The 22,520-nt window shown below is 36.9% G+C and overlaps 1 protein-coding gene across 2 annotated transcripts in view; it reads right to left on the bottom strand.

Moving 5' to 3' along the window:
- Positions 1-2,275: 2,275 nt before the first annotated feature.
- olfm1b (olfactomedin 1b) overlaps positions 2,276-22,520 on the bottom strand; it is a 36,555-nt gene continuing 16,310 nt past the window's right edge. For both annotated transcript variants that reach the window (XM_034311188.2, XM_026929304.3), the window contains exons 2-6: positions 19,075-19,224; positions 18,141-18,296; positions 13,395-13,614; positions 11,062-11,168; positions 2,276-7,713 (exon numbers count right to left, since the gene is read on the bottom strand). In XM_034311188.2, the coding sequence (XP_034167079.2) occupies positions 7,051-7,713; positions 11,062-11,168; positions 13,395-13,614; positions 18,141-18,296; positions 19,075-19,224 (1,296 nt within the window). In that variant the 3' untranslated portion in view covers positions 2,276-7,050. The remainder of the gene's footprint in view (positions 7,714-11,061; positions 11,169-13,394; positions 13,615-18,140; positions 18,297-19,074; positions 19,225-22,520) is intronic.

The following is a 22,520-nucleotide window of genomic DNA, read 5'->3' as shown; positions in this document are numbered from 1 at the left end:
AGTAATGCTTTGGAGGTGTTTACCTGACAGAGGGGGGAGAACAGGGCATGTGCTGGGTGAGTTCATGATTATAGACTGGGCTCTCATCCTGCATAATCAACTATCTTCACATTTCCACCTCCATATTTAGGCCCACTCTCAGAAGTTCTACGTTGATGTGTGCAATTGTTTTTCAGTGCTGGCATTGGTACAAAGATTATACAGAAACTATGAGCTTTAAAATGTATATGTACAAGACACATGATGAATTACAGTAGCTGCAGTTGTTATAAAACTGCTGGTAAGATGGTTGACTATGCTGGCTGAAATATTCGCTGTTTTTACTAATGGTACGTTTCCAAAATTCTTCAGTTTATTCAGGACAGAAGGAGGGTGGAGAGAGTAGAAGAAACAGAAGATACAATACCATTTTACCTATAATTTTGCTGAAATGGGCAATTAATTACTAATCCTATGATGCATTAAGATCATAAGCTATTTCACGTGGGTGAAATAGCTTATGTTAGAAATGGGTCAGGACTTTAAAGGTATCACGTGAAGTTTGTTTTGGCGGTTGTTTTGGTCTCAATATGGACTAACACTGCAATTTTGAACTAGAGTGACTTGGAAAATCCCGCTGCAAAGACAAATTCTAAATGTCACATTTCAGCACACCATTGGCTTACACCCAACGAGATCAGCAACATGCTGTCATTATACCACAAAGTTACACTTGCACCTGCATGAATAATGCCCTTAATCTCTTAATGACACACTATTGGTAGGGGGGGATTTTCAGATTTAGTATTTCATAACTGTTGCAAGCATAGAGCATGACACAGCTCGAAAGCTATTAAGAGTTACACTGTAATGCAAATGAAATATTGATGCTTCGTTTTATGGTGGCATCTGCAGTATGGGGTCATGAAATATTAAAACATGGCAGGAGGAGGCACAGTCTATATTTCAGACGTGTGTGTTTGAGAGAAATGAAATAAAGCATAGCTATGCAGAGAGACAGAGAAATACTGTAGGTGTGTTGAGCATTTTGTGTTTTTTTGGGAATGTTTTTAATGCTTGATGGCAGTACTATCTGTTTATTCAAGCCGGGAATGATTGAATATTTTCAAGTATATACAGTGAGCGTAATGAGAAATCAGTTATATAAAAATTCAGACTCCCCGTTCATTCTACCCGTCTTCCACAAATAGGCGACATTATTCCACAGTATTTTGTATCGGATGGAATCAGTAGAAGGTGTTGCTACCCTCAAGAGCGTTATGAGCCCCTGGATCACAGGATCACCATTCCTTATCAGGTCATAAAATCAGTGTGGTTATTTAGTGTATGTTTCTAATAGAGAACAAAAGAGGTACTGTATAGAAAGAGATGTCAACAGATAGCTAGACATCTCCCCTCCTGCAGAGCTGAGACCGAATCCTGCTCCTGCAGATCTGCTATCCTGCAGTGTAGAGTTTACCTCATGGAGATCTAGTGATCTGTCTAGTATCCAACTTGCAATTCAGTGTATTGGGAAGATCTTCTCAACCATGCACTCACATGTTCCCCACTACCAAATACGAACTTCCCAATTGCTGTAGTGAGTTCTTTAGCTCAGAGTGAATCAGTGAGGATAGGCTGCCTGAAAGCAGCAGAGAGTTTGCCGGTGCATGTACGCGAGGGCTTGTGTGTGTGTGTTTGTCCATGCCATATTAGTCATGTGTGGCACGCTGAAACGTTTTGATCCACCAATCGCTGGCTGTCAGTGTTTTAACTTACTGGGAAGCCGAACTGCTCCCATACACCAGACTTTTGGGGGAATCTTCCAGCTCCTGCTTGCTGCTGAACATGAATGCTAGTACACCAGTATGCTAGTATGTTAGTATTAGCTCACGAAAAATAAAATGTTAAGAGAATCACAGTTTTTTTTTTTAAAACCCCATAGCCTCTCCTGGTTCGAGATAAATAGGCAGTGACTTTTTCAGAGGTGGGAGTGTAGGCTTGATTAAGTTTCAGTGTTTACTATACTGCAGGTAATATAGGCACTATTTTATGATGAACAGCCTGCTTTAAAATACAGTCTGTTAAACGTACTGTCTGATACACAGACATATCCAAACGAGAACCTTGTATTGAACAAAACAATAAAATACACTATATCATTACACCCCTCCATTTAGGATTCTTACACATTCCTGTACCCAATTTGTAAGGCTTCGACTAACTTCAAATTTTTAAATTCCTCAAAGTAATAGGCATTCACATCACACACAAAATATAAATCCTCACACTGTGATTGGGACCTGGGAAGAGATTCCATTTATTATGACTTTTTTGTGTAACAGGCAAATACAGACAGTATGCACCTGACATTGTCACACAAGCAATTATATCACATTGACCATCATTATTGGTACGAATCATTGCTAGAAAAGCAGCATCCAGCCAAGCACAAAGAGAGAATAAAAGCAGACAGTACATCATTCTACAAAAAACAAAAAAATCAAACTGAGGAAAGAATGCAGTCAGGTCCAAAAGTATAAGTTCACTCCCTAGAACGAGTAGCATTAGCAACGTTAGTAACATTAGACACTTTCAGTTAACAACAACAACACATTGAACATAAAAGTTAATGATCAGTGTGCATTTAATTTCCAAAAGAGTTTTTTTTTTTCAAACAATATACAGATTTTCTTCGTTTTAAATAATGTATCTTGGAATATAAAAGTACTGAAATGTCAAAATAAGACAGCTCTTTGTAGTGACATTGTCTTTTGGTCCCTATCATCAATGTGTGGCCAACATGCATAACAATGTGTGTTATAAAATAATAATAATGATTCAAATAAAAAGAAGAAGAAGAAGAAGTGGAGGAAAAGGAGGAGGAAGAAGAACAAGGAGAAGGAACTATGGAACTGTTCCAGTTATCATGACATCATATTACTTGGCACTTCTGCCCGTATTACAACTTCACTGTTGCCCATGTAAGTATCAAAAAAGTTTCAAATATTACCTAACGCAAAATGATATATAATGTTCCTTGCATTCCTGTCTCCTAACATATTCTGTGTACAGTGAGAATCACTTCAGATGGTTCTGCCGGATCCTGTTTGGGATAACCAAAACCTTAAATAGGTGTTTATTTTATAGCTCTGCACCAGTGTTTTGACCCTACACTGCATAAAGAAATCTATTAAAATACTGTGTGACTTATGAAAGGGTAAACAGCTTCAGGTTTCCGCTTTGATGTGATTCTGTCAGCCTTATTATTTTACATAACTGATATTGACACCAGCAAATATTCATCAAAGTTGCATAGAAGCACAATGTGTAAACAAATATTCATCTGATTCAAAAAGCAGGTTTGAATGAAAATATGTAATCAGCTTATGGTCTGTGGATGAAAGCTCCTGCCCACTGGTCCCTTATTTACAAATGCATATGGCACACCCTAATTTACCCTTGTATACCACTAAATTATGTAGATGTTGTGATATTGAGCTAATAAAAGATAAGCATTCAGTGGGCTACCAAGATCGAGGAACGACAAAGCTGACCTAAATGGAGAGGGAGAAAAAAATCTATTTCAGTGAAGCTCAGTTAGAAGTGCTTTTGAATTAATGTTTGCTGCAAATAAAAAGGTAATTATTGAAACCACAATCAGAAATCACAATCAAAATCTCCTCACCTGTAGTTAAGTGAACTTAAGTGAAAGTTAAAGAGAAGTTAAACACAGAAAAGCAGACTATCAAAATGAATAGAATCACATCTGTTGTGTTTTAGTGTTGATATGAAATTATATAACAACATTTAAAAAAAAAAAAGTGCTATGTTACTCAGCATTACTGAGTAGACTGTCTTTCCAAGCTTTTTGTGTTGCATCTTGTACACAAGTCTGGCTATTACTCAACAGAAGGAGCTGATAAAGAGCCATGTCAGCATATTATGATTCATATTTATAAACTACATTTTGAAACCAAACTCCATTACCTGTATTTTAGTTTGAAGTTCCCATGTGGAGTTGTGATTAACATATTTGCTATTTTCATTAATAGCAATTAATAGCACTTAGTAGTATTATAATAGTCGTATTATAGTGTAATAGCACTATTACACTATGTATAATACTTGCTATTATTATTAATTACATCGATTTTAGCTATACGACTGCAAATCAAGCATTTTTCAAACAAATTGAAATAGTACACTTAAATTTGCACACACTGGGCCTATCAAGATAAATATGAATGGATTTGTATGTAAATTGTTCATATGAGAACAAGAAATTTGTTATTCATGAAAATTCTGTAAATTCGGAAAAACATTCTACTCATGTTCCTGAGTGTAAATTTATTCATAATAAGACTAACTAATGTAAACCTCAACTTGATCAACTTCAAATTATATAATTTGCATGGATTACTGCACGTTTATATATGGAATGTACTGTTGTGTATAAATTGCTTATTTTTATTATGTTTACAGCATTTAGACTCCCTTATCCAGAGTGACTTATAGAAGTGCTTTGTAGTCTCTATCAAAAACACATCCTCATGCGACTTTACTAGGCCAGGAACTAAGAATCCCATCACTAAAACTTGATTTTATTGTTTTCATGAAATCGTTGTTATATAGTTATATAGTTGTTTTCATTAAATTATTAGCATTAATTAAAGAATATTAAAAAAAGAAAGCAAACCAACACAAACCCATAAATTAAGCTAAATAAAACTAATCATTCATTAATCATTATGACAAAAGAAATGCCACCATATAATCGGGGAGCGGGCCGGTCCATCTGTGCACACCTGTAAGATGTATACAAATGCCTCAGCTGACAGAAGATTTAGCTCTTGCTTTTTATTTTTAATATTATATATCATTAATATATTATTATTTTTCATAGTAATAACAGTGAGTCAAAACAACTTCCATTTCTGTCTTTCAGCATTTACTCTGACTGTTCATTTCATGCTCCCAGCTGTATGTGCACTTGAACTTTTATGGAGGTTTGTGGGCATCACTAAATGCAAATGAGCTGTGCTGGGAACAACGTGATCAACATATACACACAAGTATGAAGAAAATCAGCGTTTCTGAAGCTTTCGTAAATCTGGCAGAAAACTTTTGCATAAGCTAAAAAGTACTCGGTTTAGCTTACGCAAACTAAAAGATTGATAAATGACCTGTTACCAGCTATGAGTTGGATCAAACAAATATGCCAAAGATGAAACTGATTAATTAGGAAATTTTTTTTTTGAATATGTGTGCAATCAGATTTAACTGTGCACAACTTTGATGAATAAAGGCTTGTGTGTGCCAATCAGAAGGCAGCATGTAGGTAGCATGTTTAAGCTCCCTTTTTTTAACCAAATTTAAGAGAAACATTGTATGTGTACTTCTCCGGGTAGATAATTCTCTTTACCAGACCAGAGTTTCATGAAATTTTTAATAAACATTAAAGACCAAATTGCTGCTTTGCCAAAGGAGACACAAATGTACGTAACTTGCTGGTCTCATAACTACCAAATGTTTGGATTTGTGTTTTTAGCTTGCCAGAGGTCACTCTGTAGTTAAAATCTACTTGTTAAAGTAACACCATCTTACAACTTGTATAGCTAGAATATGCAACTGACTTGCTGGCTTCAAGCTTGCTAGAAAAAAAGCAACAGTCTAGTTATTTTTGCTGGTAGCTGGCTAGGTATAATACTGAACAAACAGTAGTCTAGTTTGGCAGCAGAAAAACAACTGTCCCCTTTTCAGAATCTGTCCTTAGGTAAGCCAATAAACTAGTGACAAATATTGAGTAAACAAATTTCACATGTGCAGCATGCTAAAAGTTATGAAAAACTGAATTAACCGTAACAAATTACCATAGAAATAAAGAGAGCTATCCCATCCAGGCTGTATTCCCAGGATAGACTCTATATCCACAGCATTCCTAACCAGGATAAAGTGATTACTGAAAATGACTGAATGGATGAATGATTAATAAACCTATAGGTATTAGTAAAAGACATACAGTACATATGAACTCCAGCAGTGAGTTTTCCATAACAAATTACTGATCACATAAAGAGAGAAACAAATACTATTTATCCATGTGTTTCTATAAAGTAGTACCTGCACCCGCTCCCCCTCCAACACCCCCCAATACACACACACACACACACACATACCTATTAATGTAAGATCATAAAGTTATAAACATTCCTACCATAATGCTTGTGTTGCTAAAAACTGTTCATGCAAAACAAAACACATCTCACTACTAGGCACAAACACAAGTCATAAAGGTCTCACATGTAGGTTCTACCTGAACTACCTCTTTACTGGGCATCAGTTACACTGCATGTAGAAACATTAATGCTGAGTGGATGTCTGCCTTGATATGTTAGTCAGCAGGTTAGCACATTTCTGAATGGTGCCAGTCTTTCGTTTAATGCCTTACAGCAGTCTTTGGTCCAAAAGGCTACATTGCTTTACTTATACTGATGGGGCCTTAGAAATGGCAGGCTCAAGTAAAATCTGAAGAGATAATAACAGCAGAACTTTACCAACAGTCAATGCCCTTATTAGCCTATAACTAATTAGCTCATTCTTGTTGAGTACTTTATTTGTCTTCAGCAGACTTTATTTTTGCTGTTGCACAGATTATGGTACGCTATCAATAATCACATAAGCTTAAGTAGATAGATAGATAGATAGATAGATAGATAGATAGATGTTCATATAGATAGAAGGGGAGAGAGAGAGAGCTATATATAGGAGGCATGGGGTTGAAGTGGGTGGTGTCTCAAATCTCTAAAATTTTCTGAGAGTTACTGTCTGTATGAAGTTTTCCACATTCGCTTTATGTCCACTTTGGGTTCTCCTGTTTTCTTCCCACCTCCCAAAAACATGCTGGGTGGGGGGAATGGCTATGTTAAATTGCCCCTAGTTGTGAATGAGTGTGCAAATGTGAGTGCATGGTGCCCCATCCAGGCATCCCATCCAGGCATCCCATCCAGTGTCTATTCACAGCTTGTGCCTGACCAGGATAAAGTGGTTACTGACTGCTTAAAATATGTATTAGTGAATAAGGTGGAAGAGGGTAACATTGTAGAGCACCTGGTGTCCATTGTTCCAGGCGTAGAGGGCACGATCCCGTGGGTTGTAATCCAACATGGAGATATGAGAGTACTTATTCTCTAATGGGACGTCAATGTACTCATAGGTAGAGGAGTTGGTGTGGTAAGCATAATAGACCTTTGTCCCTCCAGCGTACCCATTGGTTACATAGAGTGTGCCACAAATCATAAAGGATTCACCTGCGCTGCGCTTTGGATGATTGGTTGTCCATGACTTGATGATCTGTAGGGTGACAGGGTTGAGTTTGCTGATGACAATGTTGCCTGCATTTTGATTTGTGGCATAGACGGCCCAAAGCCCACGTTCATCCACCATTAGGTCAATGTCAGAGTGGCCACCCCATGCATAGTGGTACACATTGTTGAACCCAGCGCTGTCCAGCCTCTGGGTCTTGCTGATGGTGGAAGTCTTCAAGTCAAACTTGATGATGACGTGGCTCTGGAACTTGCTGAAATAAAGGGAGCCATTGTAAACCACTTGGCCTGTTCCAGACCATGGGTGCGGCAGGCGGTGGGATGTGAAGTTGTCTGACGTCATAAAGTCAGACATGGAACGATACTCTCGCACAAAGCGGTTGCTGTGGTAGCCATCCATATACCACACCTGCAGATAAAACATGAAACATGACAAAGAATAACATAACATTAAATTCTCAAACAACAGAGGGGATGAAACAAGTCTTAATCTTGGAACCTACAAGGATAATTCCAAATCATTCTGGATTAAAACCCTGCTTTGTGTGATCGAATCCTAGCACTGCCCAAAATCCTGCCTCTAGGAGAAGGTGAGGATAGCAAGTGCGAAAGAGAAAATCAAGAAACAAAGGGAAGGAGAAATTGAGAAATAAGAGACCTAAAGAGAAGCGGAGAGGATATTTTCATCTAACTCATATATACAAACTACAGATTCATCACGCTTGATCATTCCCTATTACACACAATAGAGGGTGAGAGAAACAGAGAGAGAAGGAGAGGGAACCAACAGGAATACCAAGTGCAAATATCAAATATGCTGCTTGAGTGCAAGATCTTATGTTTGTCTATCCACTAGTTTAGTGATTTGCCTCAAAAGTTGGTTAGCATATATGCTCTATGCTTGATTCTGTTTTATGAAATGCCAACTCAGCATTTCATTTGCAGAGTTGACTGTTTTCTACAAGACTGTATCTGTGAGAATGCATTTATGAGAGCATGGTTAGGATCTGCAAAACCGGCTTGATTTATGTTTTGCTCGTGGATATTACAAACACAGTGTAACATTCTCTCACACAAGACATGCAGACATGTATGCAGCACACTAAGGTGTCATAAAGTCCATCTGGTTGGCAGTTCTCTAAGCACTAATGAGATGACTACAGTGACTACAATCAATTTCAGAATTACTGGCATCCTTTCTCAAAAAAAAAAAAAAAAAGAGCACAAATTATTCATTCAAAATCAACCTCATTTCTGCTGCCTGTACTCACTTATTCTTACTACTCATAGCTTATGATTTGTGAGGATAGGAACATATATTGACTGATTATAATTGTTGTATAAGTGCTGAAGCTGTATAGTTTTAATACAATATTTTTTCAAAGATAAGTTTTTTAGTAGTGGAAATTGTTATGCAAAACCAAATTTCAAAATTATCAGCACTTACACAATTACTGTTTGATAAAGCTTCGCCTGGAGAAAATAACAGCATTGAGGCTTTTACAGCAATGGAGACACTTGTAGTGGGATCTTGATCCACTGAGGGATTATCATCCACCCCTCCATGCAGAACATTTTAAGGTCCTTTATATTCTCAGGGTTGTGGGACTAGATTGCCTTCTTCAATTCAGACGACAACTTTGCAATACAATTCAAATACAGAGACTGAAGAAAGGAATATACTGTAAATATGTGAAGAGGAGCAGTGGAAAGTGCAATTTACTGTAGGTGCAATACATCTGAAATTAGCGTGCATTTTACTTAGGTTGCAACCAAACCCACAAACTGGGGAGGCCCTGGTTACTGTGAAATAGTGGAAAGAATCAACCATAGAGCTGTCACAAAGCTCAGGACTAAAGAGGAAATGCATGTTCAGTAACAAAGAGATACATTTCTTAATAAATAAAATAATTTTTTAAAATAAGACACTCATGTCAAAACAAATAAACAGTATAAAGGGCACTGATATGGCTAATATGCCATTCAAATCCAAATAATTTTTTAATCCAGTGAAATACTATAAGCAATAAGGTTTTACTTTTGTGCCAGAACAGGCATAATTTGCAGGATAATGTCAGCATTTTACTTATTTCATTGACATTGACCTCTGTCTCACCAAACTAGACTTTATGATGGTTTAGCAAGAATAAAGAGAATGTATCTTTTCTTCTATATGTATCATTATAGCCAGCTGAATTAATGTTCTTTCTAAGACTGCACATAACACCTTGTGTCTGCCTTGCTCTTCTCTCAGTCGAGATTCATGTGTCTTGGTAAATGGTCAGATAAATTAGCTATAATGCACAGCTATAATTCTGTGTTTGTGTATGTTATTACTACAAATTATTACTGCAAGTCTGTGTGCATGATGGGCCATTTTCACTGACGACTTAAGATATGTCAAATTTTAAGCAGGGAAAATTAATCTGTATTCCATGATACACTCTGTATATTGAGATGAGAACCATTCAAATCCCCTCTCATTATGGTGCACTTTCACAGCATGTATGGTCAACACGTCTAACAGCTGTGGCACCAGCACTTTGTCAGAGACAGAGCCGAAGAAGAAGGCTATACTTGGACAGCTACCTTATGCTAGGCTCTACTGAAGGGCATGACAAGTCTCAGCCAAAATGTGTGCTTTGCGGTGAGAAGCTAGCTAAGGATAGCATGAAGCCTAACAAAATTAAGAGGAATCAAGAAACAAAACACCCAGAGACAGCTGGCATTAACAAATAGACCCACAAACATCAGACTACAGTTTTCCGAAACATGTGGGGGTTCCATGTAAAAAAAAGTTTGGGAACCACTGGTCTAGACTACCACCTCAAAAACAAGCACTTGTATTGAAGTCTGAAAAAAATTGGGGTATAAAAATATGTGAACCAAAACAGTAGGTCATGTTTTTCGCTCTGCTGTCAACTGAAATATGATGTAATATAAAAGCAAGAGACCATTTAAAAATAACTAAAAAGATTAACACAATTATACTATATACATATATATATATAAATGAGAAGGTGGCAAGCATTGAAATAAATTTCTAACAGAAGTCTGATATAATGCCAATATATTGCTGCATGAATAGTTGTAATATCACATTAATTACTGAAAATCTACTTTTAATTAACAATGACTTCCACCTACATCATTTAGCACCTTATAAAATAGCACTTGATCCAGCACAATGTTTTTTGCACAGTGAACTAGAAGTACAGCAACAGAAACTTTGAACAGATACAGCTTGTGTAGTTCATAATTTTATCCACAAAAAAAAATCAGTCCTTAACATAAGCCATGCCTCCAATTAAGATGCCATCTCACCAATGTCCTCCTCTTTCTGTGGACTTTACAGGGATATTATGATTAATTAATTGGTAGTAATTAATAGTTCAGGTATTTAATATTGCCTTCAGTAGCATGGCATGTAATTACAGTCTAAACCACACATGTAAGAGGGGCATGTAGTGGCTACATCAAACTGTCACAGTGTCACTGGACTGTTCCTCGCATACTAACTAATATTGTGCAAAAAAACTGACTTCCATTCAAGGTCAGAACTGTGCATGACTGAGACACATCTTTGTTATACTCAAATTCCACCCCACATGCACATCTGTCTGAGTCGTGTGCAAGTCTGTAGTTATGTCTGAGGTTTGACTACCGCAATTGTGGTATTAACTTCTCACTTCGCGCGTTTAAATCAAGTCTGAATATGACCAAATATTTGGTGAGATTGGTGTGTGTATACACTCACTCTATTATCTCCCCCTGGAGCCAGTGGGTCAGTCATCCAGGATCCGAAGCGAGATCCAGATGTTTTAATAGTGACAGGCTCACTGATGCTTGTCAACTTTCCACATGCTGCAAAGCACACACACACACACACACACACACACACAGAATAACATACACAAATGCCAAATCCCTACAGTGTATATATATATATATATATATATATATATATATATATATATATATATATATATATATATATATATATATACACATACATATATAGCAGAAGAAGATAAAAAGATATCAAAGCACTTTCAGCTCAAAATTCCCACTGTCCGAAATGAAGATTAAGATATGGCAGTTAAAGGGATCTGTGGAAGTCAAGGGAAGTTCTGGAAGACGAAGAACACTCTCAGATAAAACTGTACATATGCTGCAGGGTTTAGTTGACACAGGAGTGGCGGTGTACCGTTCTACCTGCACAAACATGATCTGCACTGAAGAGTCATCAGAAGGAAACTTTACCTGTGACCTCATCACAAAAGTGAACATCTGGTGTATGCAAAAAGCAATATATAGATAAGCCAGAAACTTTGTGGAAAGTGCTATGTACTGATGAAGAAAAATGGAACTCTTTTGTTGTCTGGCAGCCAGTGGCATGGGATCTGTGAATCATAGCCATGGTGCCTGTGACCCACTTTTATCAAAGTTATTATATTTATTATTGAATTATTAGTCTTAGACTTGAATTGTATGGGTTTAATCCAAACCTCAATCACTAATTTACCTAATGTACATAATGATCTTGCAACAAATTTATTGAGGGGATCCATGGAATTAATTTTACTAATGAAATTTATTTTGCAATTAAAGGGGTCCCTGGCTACAAAAAAAAAACATTTCAGAACCCCTGATGTAGTCTGATTTCTCTGTTTACATTGGTGGTGTTGGTTAAATCTGTCAAGGAATATGGATGTTGTACTTGACTATACACTTTCACTTGAGCCTCACATTACATCTCTCACAAAATCTACCATTTTTCTGGATAGCAACATTGCAGGTCTTTGCCTTTTCCCAAAAATCAACAATACTAAAATGCTAGTCCATGCATTTATTTGCTCTAACATAGATGACAGTAATGCTCTTTTTATTGGACTACCAGCTAAAACTCTGAACAAACTTCAATACATTCAAAACATAAGCTACTTTTTATTACTTTCAAAGCCTTTCACTGTTTCTGCCTATCTTTCTGAGCTTCTACATACTTACAACCCATCTTGTACCATCAGGTCCTTTGGCAGTAAACTGATGTTGTGTGACTTTCCAGACTGACTAGTGACATGGCTCCTAAACTATGGAACGTCCTATGCCAAGGTCTCTGTGACTGCAAATCTATTGCTTCAAATCCAAGTTAAATCCCATTTTTATGTAAAATTATATTATATTATATTATATTATATTATATTATAATTACACTATATGGACAAATGTATGTGGATGCCTGACCATCGCCCCATATGTGGGCCTTCCCCAAACTTTTGCCACAAAGTTGGAGGCACATGATTGTCTAGAATGTCTTTGTATGCTGTAGTGTTACAGGTTCCCTCCAGTGGAACTAAAAGGGCCTAGTCTAAACCTGTTCCAGCATGACAATGCCCCTGTGCACAAAGCGAGGTCCATAAAGACATGATTTGCGAAGGTTGAAATAGAAGAACTTGAGTGGCCTGCACAAAGCTCTGACCTCAACCCCACTGAACACCTTTGGGATGAATTGAATTTATATATACATATAATTTATTTCATTTATACTGTTTGTGCATTTATGTCATTTTCACACTGATGTCAGTATGATAACGATATAAAACATGCTTGATAACTCGTATGCAGATCTCAACCAAAATGAAAAGAGAGATATTGGACTTTGGTTTTTGGTTTTTATTTTTTTAGGTGGTTAAATTTTTTCAGTGCCGTCCACCACCATCATCAAAACACTCATTTAAGGAATATCTTTTGGAAGAATGGTGTTCATCCTTCCAGTACAGGTCCAGAGACTGGTAGAATCTATGTCAAGGAGCATCTGAGCTTTTCTGGTGGCTTGTGGTGGTCCAACACCTTGTATCAGAGATCAGTGCAAATCTGACTTAGAGTTAGAAAGCTGCAGGCTTTAGTTGACTGCTTGTGCATTTGTTTGACAATGTACTCATGTAATTTATCTGGAAACATATGGCATGCTTGGCATTTTAACAACCCTTACTTACACCACAGAAGAATAAACACTGCCGTGTTTTTGTTTACACAAAAGCAACAGAAAAATTTTAATTTGTATGTGTCAAATTGTGTGTGTGTACATACCAAGTTTCTGCATACATGCATGTAGCCTTTCCTCCAAGCTGGTGATGTGCAAGTGCAATTCATCATAATCATAAGCTCCCATCTCCTGCTGAAGCAATGCCAGATTGGCAGTCACATTCTGCACTTCCTGCTTGAACTGCAGAACAAGCTGCGCATCCGCCTTGTACTCTTCCAACACAGGAATCAGTGGCCTCAGTTCTGCCATTTTCTCCTTCATGGCCTAAAAAAATCCCACACATTGTACTCAGACTTGCAACATAGGTTTTGGTACCCAGCTTGTTTTCCGAAATAGTTTTTAAAGTAATCACTTTGACCTACTGAACACAATTTCACTACTTTGTCAGCTCAAGGAGAGTTTATTGTATGAGTTTTTGGAGAATATAAATTCTTGAAGTCAACAGAACTGTAGATTCTAGGAGATGGTTGCACCAACATGGCTTATGCCTATCTGTAAACTAACTCAGTCCTAATTTTCTGGGCACAGGTTTAAATTATTTGTAGTAATATTTGGAAAATCTTTCCCCAGAACAAACAAAGAAAGTCTGGATGCAAACCCAGCAAAGTATTTCAATGTACCAAACTGAATACTCTGGAAAAAAAATACTGCAGACCCAATAAATGATGAAACTGGTTGTGGTTCAGGAACTCTGTTTTTTTAGGCATCTCTTTTTTTAGGGAGACTAGGCTAGCTACTATGAGTCCGAAAGGGTGAGAGCTTGCCAGGTTTTGTGAAGGTACTTCATTTTACTGACCCTCTCTGGTCTGATTAGTGAATTGGTGAAAAGACTTTTTTTAAAAAGTCAATGATGAAAACACAATGTTTCACAAATGGACAGAGAAGTATTTGTTTATTCTCTCCGCATCACATTTAAAAATAGATGTAGCTCTTTGTTCAGCGTCCACGACACTAGTCAAAAGTGGTAATATGAAGCATCACTATGAAACAAACTATAACCACTTTGAATTGTGTTATTTATAACCAAAAATTAATCATTAATGTCACCATTCAATAATGTTAGTTGCTTATCCAGACTTTTGTAATCAAGGAATCCTGTGTAACGGGACCTTTACAAATATTAGTTGGATACCTCTGTTCAAGACCATTTCTATTGCAATGACTTTACATTTTTGAATCAGCTGATAGTTGTATGGAGAACGATTGTGGAACTGTGAAAGGGGAAATCTGAGAGTTTGGGCTGGTGTTCTGCTTAGTTTCTGCTGTTGAAGAGTAAAGAAGTTGGTGGAAGGGAAAATATCATCTGAGGGAATAAAAGGAGGATAATGACAACAGGTTAGCTAGAAGTGAGGTGGAGTCTGAGGTGGTCTTTCTTCCAAAAGTTCATTTTTACATAACCCCATTTTGTGAACAAAATGACCAAACCTTCAAATGAAAGTGGTTTGAGGAGTGATTATGAAGTTTTCTCAGTGGAAGAACACTTGAGTTGCTGTAGTATGTTTGGAAAATCACCACCTGAGAAGTTGGCTGATATGATCTGTAAGACCTTTCTGGAGGCATGAGGTGTTCCTGCGAAGAGCTCTATGAGGAAATGAATGCTGGCCAGATTTGTTGGAAACCCAGACTTTGGCTTGGCAAAAAAGTGAGAAAGATGACTATAATTGTGTGTTTATCTGAAAAAAATAGAATAGGATGTGATGTGTGGAGTTAATGGAAGAGTTTCCAGTCTGTGTATGTGTGAAGAAAAAACAGAATCCTAAAATAGAACCTTGGATGTGTCAGGCTAGATGGACCTAAAAAGAAAGAAGGCTTAGAAGTAAACGGAGCTCAGCACAGGAAGCACATTGTCCCCTGGTTGAAACTGTGAAACATCACATTGACTAGGATTCTGTTTTTTACTTCACACATACACTGTCCTTCTGATTCTGTACAAGTGTTTATTACTGTTTTTAAAATAATGCTTTTTTATCTTTGATGCTGGTTTTTTTTTGTTATTTTGTCATTTTTATTGTGTCAATCATTTGCAGACTGTATAATTCAATAGGTTTTTAAATGCAGTAGTTACCCTGTCCCATTGCTGGGAGCAGAAATTAGCAAGCCAGTAACCGTGTAGGCATGGACATAGCAACTAATAGTTTGATCTAGTAACACGGACTGCTTAGCAACTGTTATCTTGTGTTGTCATATGAGCAAGCTAAGCTAAGACTGGTGCAATAGGCACTTCTGGCTGTTGCAATGTGCATAAAGTCCTTTCAAAAACTCAGTCATTAAAAAAAATTGCCCAGCACTGGGAAATCATGCAATTTCTTTCTTTTTTTTTCAAAACAGCTAAATAGGTAGATGAAGTTGTTTATAAATAAGTTTAATTACTCCATTCATATAGTTGACATAACCTGATTAATTTATTCTGCTAGATAGTTAGCAAGCTGGAGATATTTGAAAAGAAATAGACATTAGAAATAACTGAAATCTGGCAAAGGAGGGTTTAAACAGTACTGGAATCTCTAGGGGGTTAAATGAGCACAAAACAAAAGTGCACTTAAACAGCATCATGCTTCATCCAATAAATAAATAAAATAAAAAAATAAATAAATAAATAAATAAATAAAAGAACATTATCTAACCCTACTCCTTAACTCCCTTGTGTGTATGTTTCAGGCATCTATCTGAGTCTTGGTGTGATATTGTGTAAGACAATATTTATGTATACAGTGTAGAAGAGCAAGTTATGAGGCCAGAAACCAACTCTTGTAAAATCTGAGCAAAAATCAAGTGCTCAAAACACAGTGAACAATTTTAGAAAGCACTTTATTGATTTTCATGTATTCCAACAGCAAAAGCTAGACATGCTCAATTTGACATGTTACACAGAAAATTGGTTTGCAGCCATCTTCCATTACCTCTAAATATTATTGCAATAAACATATTGCATAAAAGCAAATGAAATCAATGTGAGCAACTAGAATTGTGATTATGATCATATATATATATATATATATAGCAATTTCACTACAAATAAACCAGAATATTGATTATGATTTATGTAAACTACACAAATGAAATGTAATAAAGGATTTAGAGGTGCATGCAAAGAGGAATCTGATTAGTTGTTCGGTAATGATGGGGAGGGGCTTATCTTAGAGTTATTAGTGTGTAATGGAATACAAGAACTGTGACAAACGGTGTGATTCGTGCCCAATCGTGGGTTAGACCTGCCTCTTCTGGCCTCAGGCTCTCCTATAATGTCTTTATAGTTAGCCCTGCAAGCAAGAAACAACAAACTGAGCATAGGACACTAACTCTCTAACCTAACTAATACACACTCATGCACACAAAAGTACACATGCATTCGCTTGTGCATGCAACACATGCATATCAAACTTAGGTTAAATGCTCACAATACTGGTTATAGCAATCTGTGCAATTAAGTATGCATGCAGTGCTCTGTGAGTTTTTAAGAGTTCTGCATGTTCTCATGATGAGAGTGATGTGAGTTTAAACCATGTGTGCAACCATCATCTCACACTTTTACAGAACAAATGTGAATGAAATTCTATACTGGTATGTTAAGTGCCTCTGAATGTGTTACTTTTAACTTTATGTGAGATAACGTGAATAAATAATAGTTTATTGTTTGATGTGTTTTTGTTTTATACATTTATGGCATTTGGCAGACGCCCTTATCCAGAGCGACTTACAATTACCTCATTTATACAACTGAGCAGTTGAGGGTTAAGGGCCTTGCTCAAGGGCCCAGCAGTGGCAGCTTAGCAGTGCTGGGATTTGAACTCTCAACCTTCCGAGCAGAAGTCCAACGTCTTAACCACTGAGCTACCACTTCCCTATAGAATTTCTATATAGAATTATAGAATTATAGAATTTCTAAGATCAACGAATACAATAATAATAGACATAATAACTAAGTTTATACCATGGTCTGTCTGAATACTCGATTCTGATTGGCTGAATGCACAGGCAGTTCCAGTCGGTTTAATCACCGTTCTAAATTAATGCGCTGCCTATAAATCTCTCTCCCAATCTCTCTCTCTCTCTCTGTAAAAACTATTTATTATAATTCATTCAAATAAATGAAATCGTATCACACTACTTTATCTCTGTCTATGATTTTGAGCGTGCAGAATTCTAGATCTAATGAGCGTATATAAAATAACTAATGAAAATTATCCGTTTTTTTATGGGAGTAACCTCGCAAGGTCAATTCACACCAATTTCTAAAGTGTTATTTCGAAGAATATAAGCTACCATTTTAACAAGTGTTTCAATCCACATTGCTTTATTTTAAACCATAATCTACGAAGATGTGATGGTTGAGCAACCTGTAACTGCGTAGCAAACTGTGTACTGTAATATTACTCCTGCATGGCGAGAAAAATAAACTGCATGCTGTTTATTCACTGTCCCAATGTCTCATGACTCATTTTATTGAGCCCAAAATCTGCTGCCCAATTATACATGTTTCAATGTCATGATTGTACCTTTGTGCATAATTTACATTAAAAAGAAACAAAGTGCACTGTATTGAATGTGCCAAATGTGTGTGGTGTGGATTTAACAAATGGTCACTACAAACCGCTCCTACACTGCAGCCATGATGCTAAAGCATAGGGTCCTTTGTGAATTCAGGGTCAGTTTCTCTAAAATGTGTTGTGCTCTAGTGTTTTTCCATGTGCGGCTTGTGTCTGTACATTATCAGGAATATACAATATGCTAATGCATTTGGAATTTTTGTTTCTTTGAATGTGTCTGTGTGTGTGTGTTTTGTGGCATACCTTGTATTGCTTGGCGAGGTTTTGTTTGTGAGTTTCCTCCACTTGTCGGAATTTCGTTTCCAAGCCTCTGAGCTGGTCCTCCATTCTGACCACGTACTGTAAATCCTTCTGTGTCCGCTGGTCCAGCACCTGGATTGACTTGGTCATGTTCTGCACCTACACACCCAAGCACGCACACACACACACACACACACACAGAGAAAGAGAGAGATAGAGAAAACTGTCAGGGAATAATATATTCTATATTACATTAGGGCCCTATGATTTCTGAGGACAGATTTATGGATTTGATGCACAAAGAGATTTCAGATATGAACACGGCTATGCACAGAGATTTGGACAGACATTATCAGCTTTCTAAACAAATTAAATAATTGAGTAATTTGCAGAAACATTCTAGGGCTAAGCAGGAACACTTCATTTCAGCTTACAATATTTACTTTTTCTTGGAACAGCACTAAGCACACTATTAATGTAAAACAGTTAAAATGGAGATATGATGTGTGTGAATTATGATTGGAATAAAAAGTAATGTGATAGTTTTGTGCTTTATATCAACACTGCAATGCTATCCATCAAACATATTAAACTCATCAAACCTTACTATACATATATTCAGCTTTTATTGAAATAGAAAGATGCTCTCTCTTCGTCTATGGTTGTATTACAGCTTGTATTTATGAGTGAGGGATGATGCAATTCTAAGGGATCCCATTAGATTATGAATCCACATGTGTATGTGTGTGTTGTTGGGCATTATTGTTATGATCTCACACACCACTGGGTGTCATAAAAGTGTCTTGTTTCTCCCAAGGCCATAGTTATCTACGAAATGTTTCCAACATGCTAATTGTGCCTCACTAACATCACTACAATAGGTCAAGGCCATTGGCTGAGACAGTTGCTGCAGTGCAGAGGAAGCTGTGACAGTTACCTTCTCCAGGAGCTGTCGGAGTTGCTTGGTACGAGCATCTCTGGAGCACATGCTATGCTGGGGAGCAACAATGGTACACACACACCTTCCCTCAGTGTCCTGAGCTGAGCTATACACCTGCCAGGTTTCATCCAGGTTAGAAGGCAAAACCTGAGAGAGTGGGGTAAGGGGGAGGGGAGACAGAGAGAGTTAACATATCATGTTTCTGAAATGTCCAACAAGTTTGGAGAATCAAGAACCATTCCCCCATGCAGAACCTTTAAATAAATTATTGTGTATGTATATGTGTGTGTCTGTTTAATTTATGACATAAAGGTTGAGATTGATCAAGACATGGTGTTGTCATTTTCCCCACCCATTCTGTCAATAAATACTGCCTCATGCAATGATCAGCTAGTGTTTCTTACTCATCAGCAGTCTGTTGATGTTAAATCATTCGCATCACCATAGCAACTACAGCAAAACACTGCACCCTTTTTCGGCCCACTTCTATTAAGACAGTTCTTTTTTACAGGTTAGTTGTCTCTGTTCTCAATAACTAATAATTCGTTTTTACCTTGTTGCTCTAGTCTATCCTATTTAAATGTATGCCTTGTGTATTTATGCCATCAGGAACGTTTTGTAACAGTGGCTCTCTTTGAAACGCATACTACTCATATTAAACTGCTCAAAACAAGAACGGAGTACACATCGGGCAATATTTAGTGTTGAGGTACGTGTGCAGAATGAGAAGTTAATACAGACGCTGTACATATCAGTATTCAGACCTCAGACATATCTATGGACAGGTGCAACTCGGACAGCTGTACAGACAGGTGGAGTGTGAGTCTAAAACAGTGCGCTGAAAACATGTCTAAGTAACACTCAGTTCTAACCTTCAACTTAAGTAATTTTTTTGCAATATTGGCACAAGGAACAGTATTAAGACCAGCGTCACTGTCTGGCAATTTGCTGTAACCACAATATACACAATACAATATATTAAACTACAGAATGTTTTCATTTTTCCCCGTCACCACTGTTGGATTTTGTTGCTGTCAGTTTGGAGTATTAACCTGTTTCTCGTTAGGATGCATCTGATCAGATTTTAATGCACATAAACTTCACTATTGTTTGAATGGTTAAAATGGTGACAAGAATGTTAATTTAAAAAATGCCTCATCATTGTTTACAAAAATATTACAGACTACAGTACCTTTTCCTAAATAACACTACTTGCAGTCACGAGGACAGTCCTGTGCGTCCTATGCCTTTAAAAAAGCATGGGAAATTACCTATTTTATTGATTTTTGAAGTGAAAATAAGTAAACACAACCTCTGCAGCAAACTATTTTAAAAATAAGATTTTCCTGAAACTATTCATGCATGGCTACGTTATATTTGATAACCTTAAAAAATGACCTTAAAAAAAATGAAAAAATAAATTAATAATTTTGGTATGTGCAAAAGTGTGGACACCCTACTAAGTCAGCACTTAGTAACATCCCTTTTGGCAGATATCACAGCTTCCAAATGCTTTTTGTAGCCAGCTGTTCTTGTTTAATGTATTTTCCTTGCAGAATACTTCTAGTTCTAAGATATTCTTGGGGAATCTTGCCTGCAGAGCATGTTTAAGATCTACCTCTTTTCAGCTTCAGCTTCTTGAATGACTGTATCACATTTGCTTCCAGAATTTGATGATATTTATTGGAATCCATTCTTGCATCTACATGTGCAATGTCTCCTGTGCCACTGGCTGGCACACAACACCAAAGCATTATAACAAATGTTAAACAAACAAACAAGCAAACAAACAAATAAATAAATTCTTTTAAAAGAGTTTTTTTCATGAAATGCTTCTTTCTTTTTTTCAGAAGTTAAGGATTCCTTCTGATGACTCTTCCCTGCAGATCATGTTTGTGCAAGCAGATCTGGTCCTTGCTGTCATTTGGGCAGCATACGACAGTTCTAGCTGTGTTCTTGGTCTTCCAAATCTTGCCTTGACTTCCACAGTTCCCCTTAACTGCCATTTCTTCATGACATTTTAGACAGTGGAGATTGCAAGCTGGAAGCAATCTGACATCTTTTTATAGCCTTCCTCTGTTTTGTAGGCATCATTAGATTAATTTTTACATCCTTATTCGGCTGCTTAAAGGAGCCTGTGGTTGTTGAGTGTTAGCACAAGGTTTGACGAGTCAGGGAATCTATAACGCTTTGAATTGTTTTTGCTAATGATAATTCTTGACCTACCTTAACGAATCCCAATTAGTCAATTAAGGCCTAATGAGTTAATTAAGTTCTTAACTTTGCAACTGGAACAGTGGCCAAACTTTTCCACATGCAACATTTAATATTTTATTGTTTTTCTATTTTGAATTTTATCAAACATAAAGTAACTGTGCATTAACATTTGTGGGAATTTTTTTAAACAGTTAGCTGCAGTGGTTGTGTTTACTACTTTTCACTTAAAAAATCAATTTGGCCAGGGGTGCCCAAACTTTTGCATGCAACTGTATATAAATCTCTGTGAAATGTTTCCATTTAATTTCAAGAGAAATATGTTTGCAATGAAACAACTAGATTGTTCGATTGTTCGCACATCTTGACGTACTGAGCAATGTAAAACAAATAAATTCTACCTCTATGTTCACTGGACTGACTGAAAACACACTTTTCTTTCTTGAAAAATCTTTAAACACTGATTTTCTGTTTGGTTGAATTTTTCTTTTTAACTACATCCAAAAATCACTTCACATACTTATACATACACATACTGGCATGTGTACACTCTCTCTCATGCACACACGCACACACACACGCACACACACGCACAAACAGAAGCTTACGCAAAGTCCCATCTGCTCACATTACGTCAAACGACATTTCCCTGCCATCTACCATCAACTTCACCATCAAACCCTGCGTCTCTCAGAGACCTACAGATTCATTCAGGGAAATGGTTATAACAAGCCAAATGTTCCTCTTTTCGAGACAGCGCAGCAGAGCAAAGAAATTTCCCCAAATTCATAACGCATTTTTAAACTATAAAGAATGATGATATGTAATATCCAATTTTCAATACTTTACATACAAGAAAGCAGTGTCTAGTGCCATTTGTACTTATTTCTTTGTCCAGTCTGTACAGTTTTCTTCAGTAGAATTAAGGCAAGTAAATGACCTGAACACCATTCAACTACCTGAAAGCAGCACCCGTTGCTGTGTATAATGCACTCATACCAAACAGATGATCTATCAGGTAATATTCACTTCATTTCTCGCATCATCCACACAAAGAAAAAAATACAGCTTAAGCAAGGTTTAAAACTTTGTAGCCATATTGTAGATGTTTTCTTACTAACACCCATCCTTTCTGATGGGATCCTTGCTGCCTTAATCTGCTATTTTATCATGTTAAGTAGACCTAATTTTACAGCTTTATAATAAGCATCATTTTCTAAATATGAATT

Source organism: Pangasianodon hypophthalmus, chromosome 15, assembly GCF_027358585.1.
Source record: "Pangasianodon hypophthalmus isolate fPanHyp1 chromosome 15, fPanHyp1.pri, whole genome shotgun sequence".
In the NCBI taxonomy this organism is placed as follows: Eukaryota; Metazoa; Chordata; class Actinopteri; order Siluriformes; family Pangasiidae; genus Pangasianodon; species Pangasianodon hypophthalmus.
The sequence above is the reverse complement of the archived record's forward strand: the minus strand, read 5'-3'. Positions and strand labels throughout refer to the sequence as shown.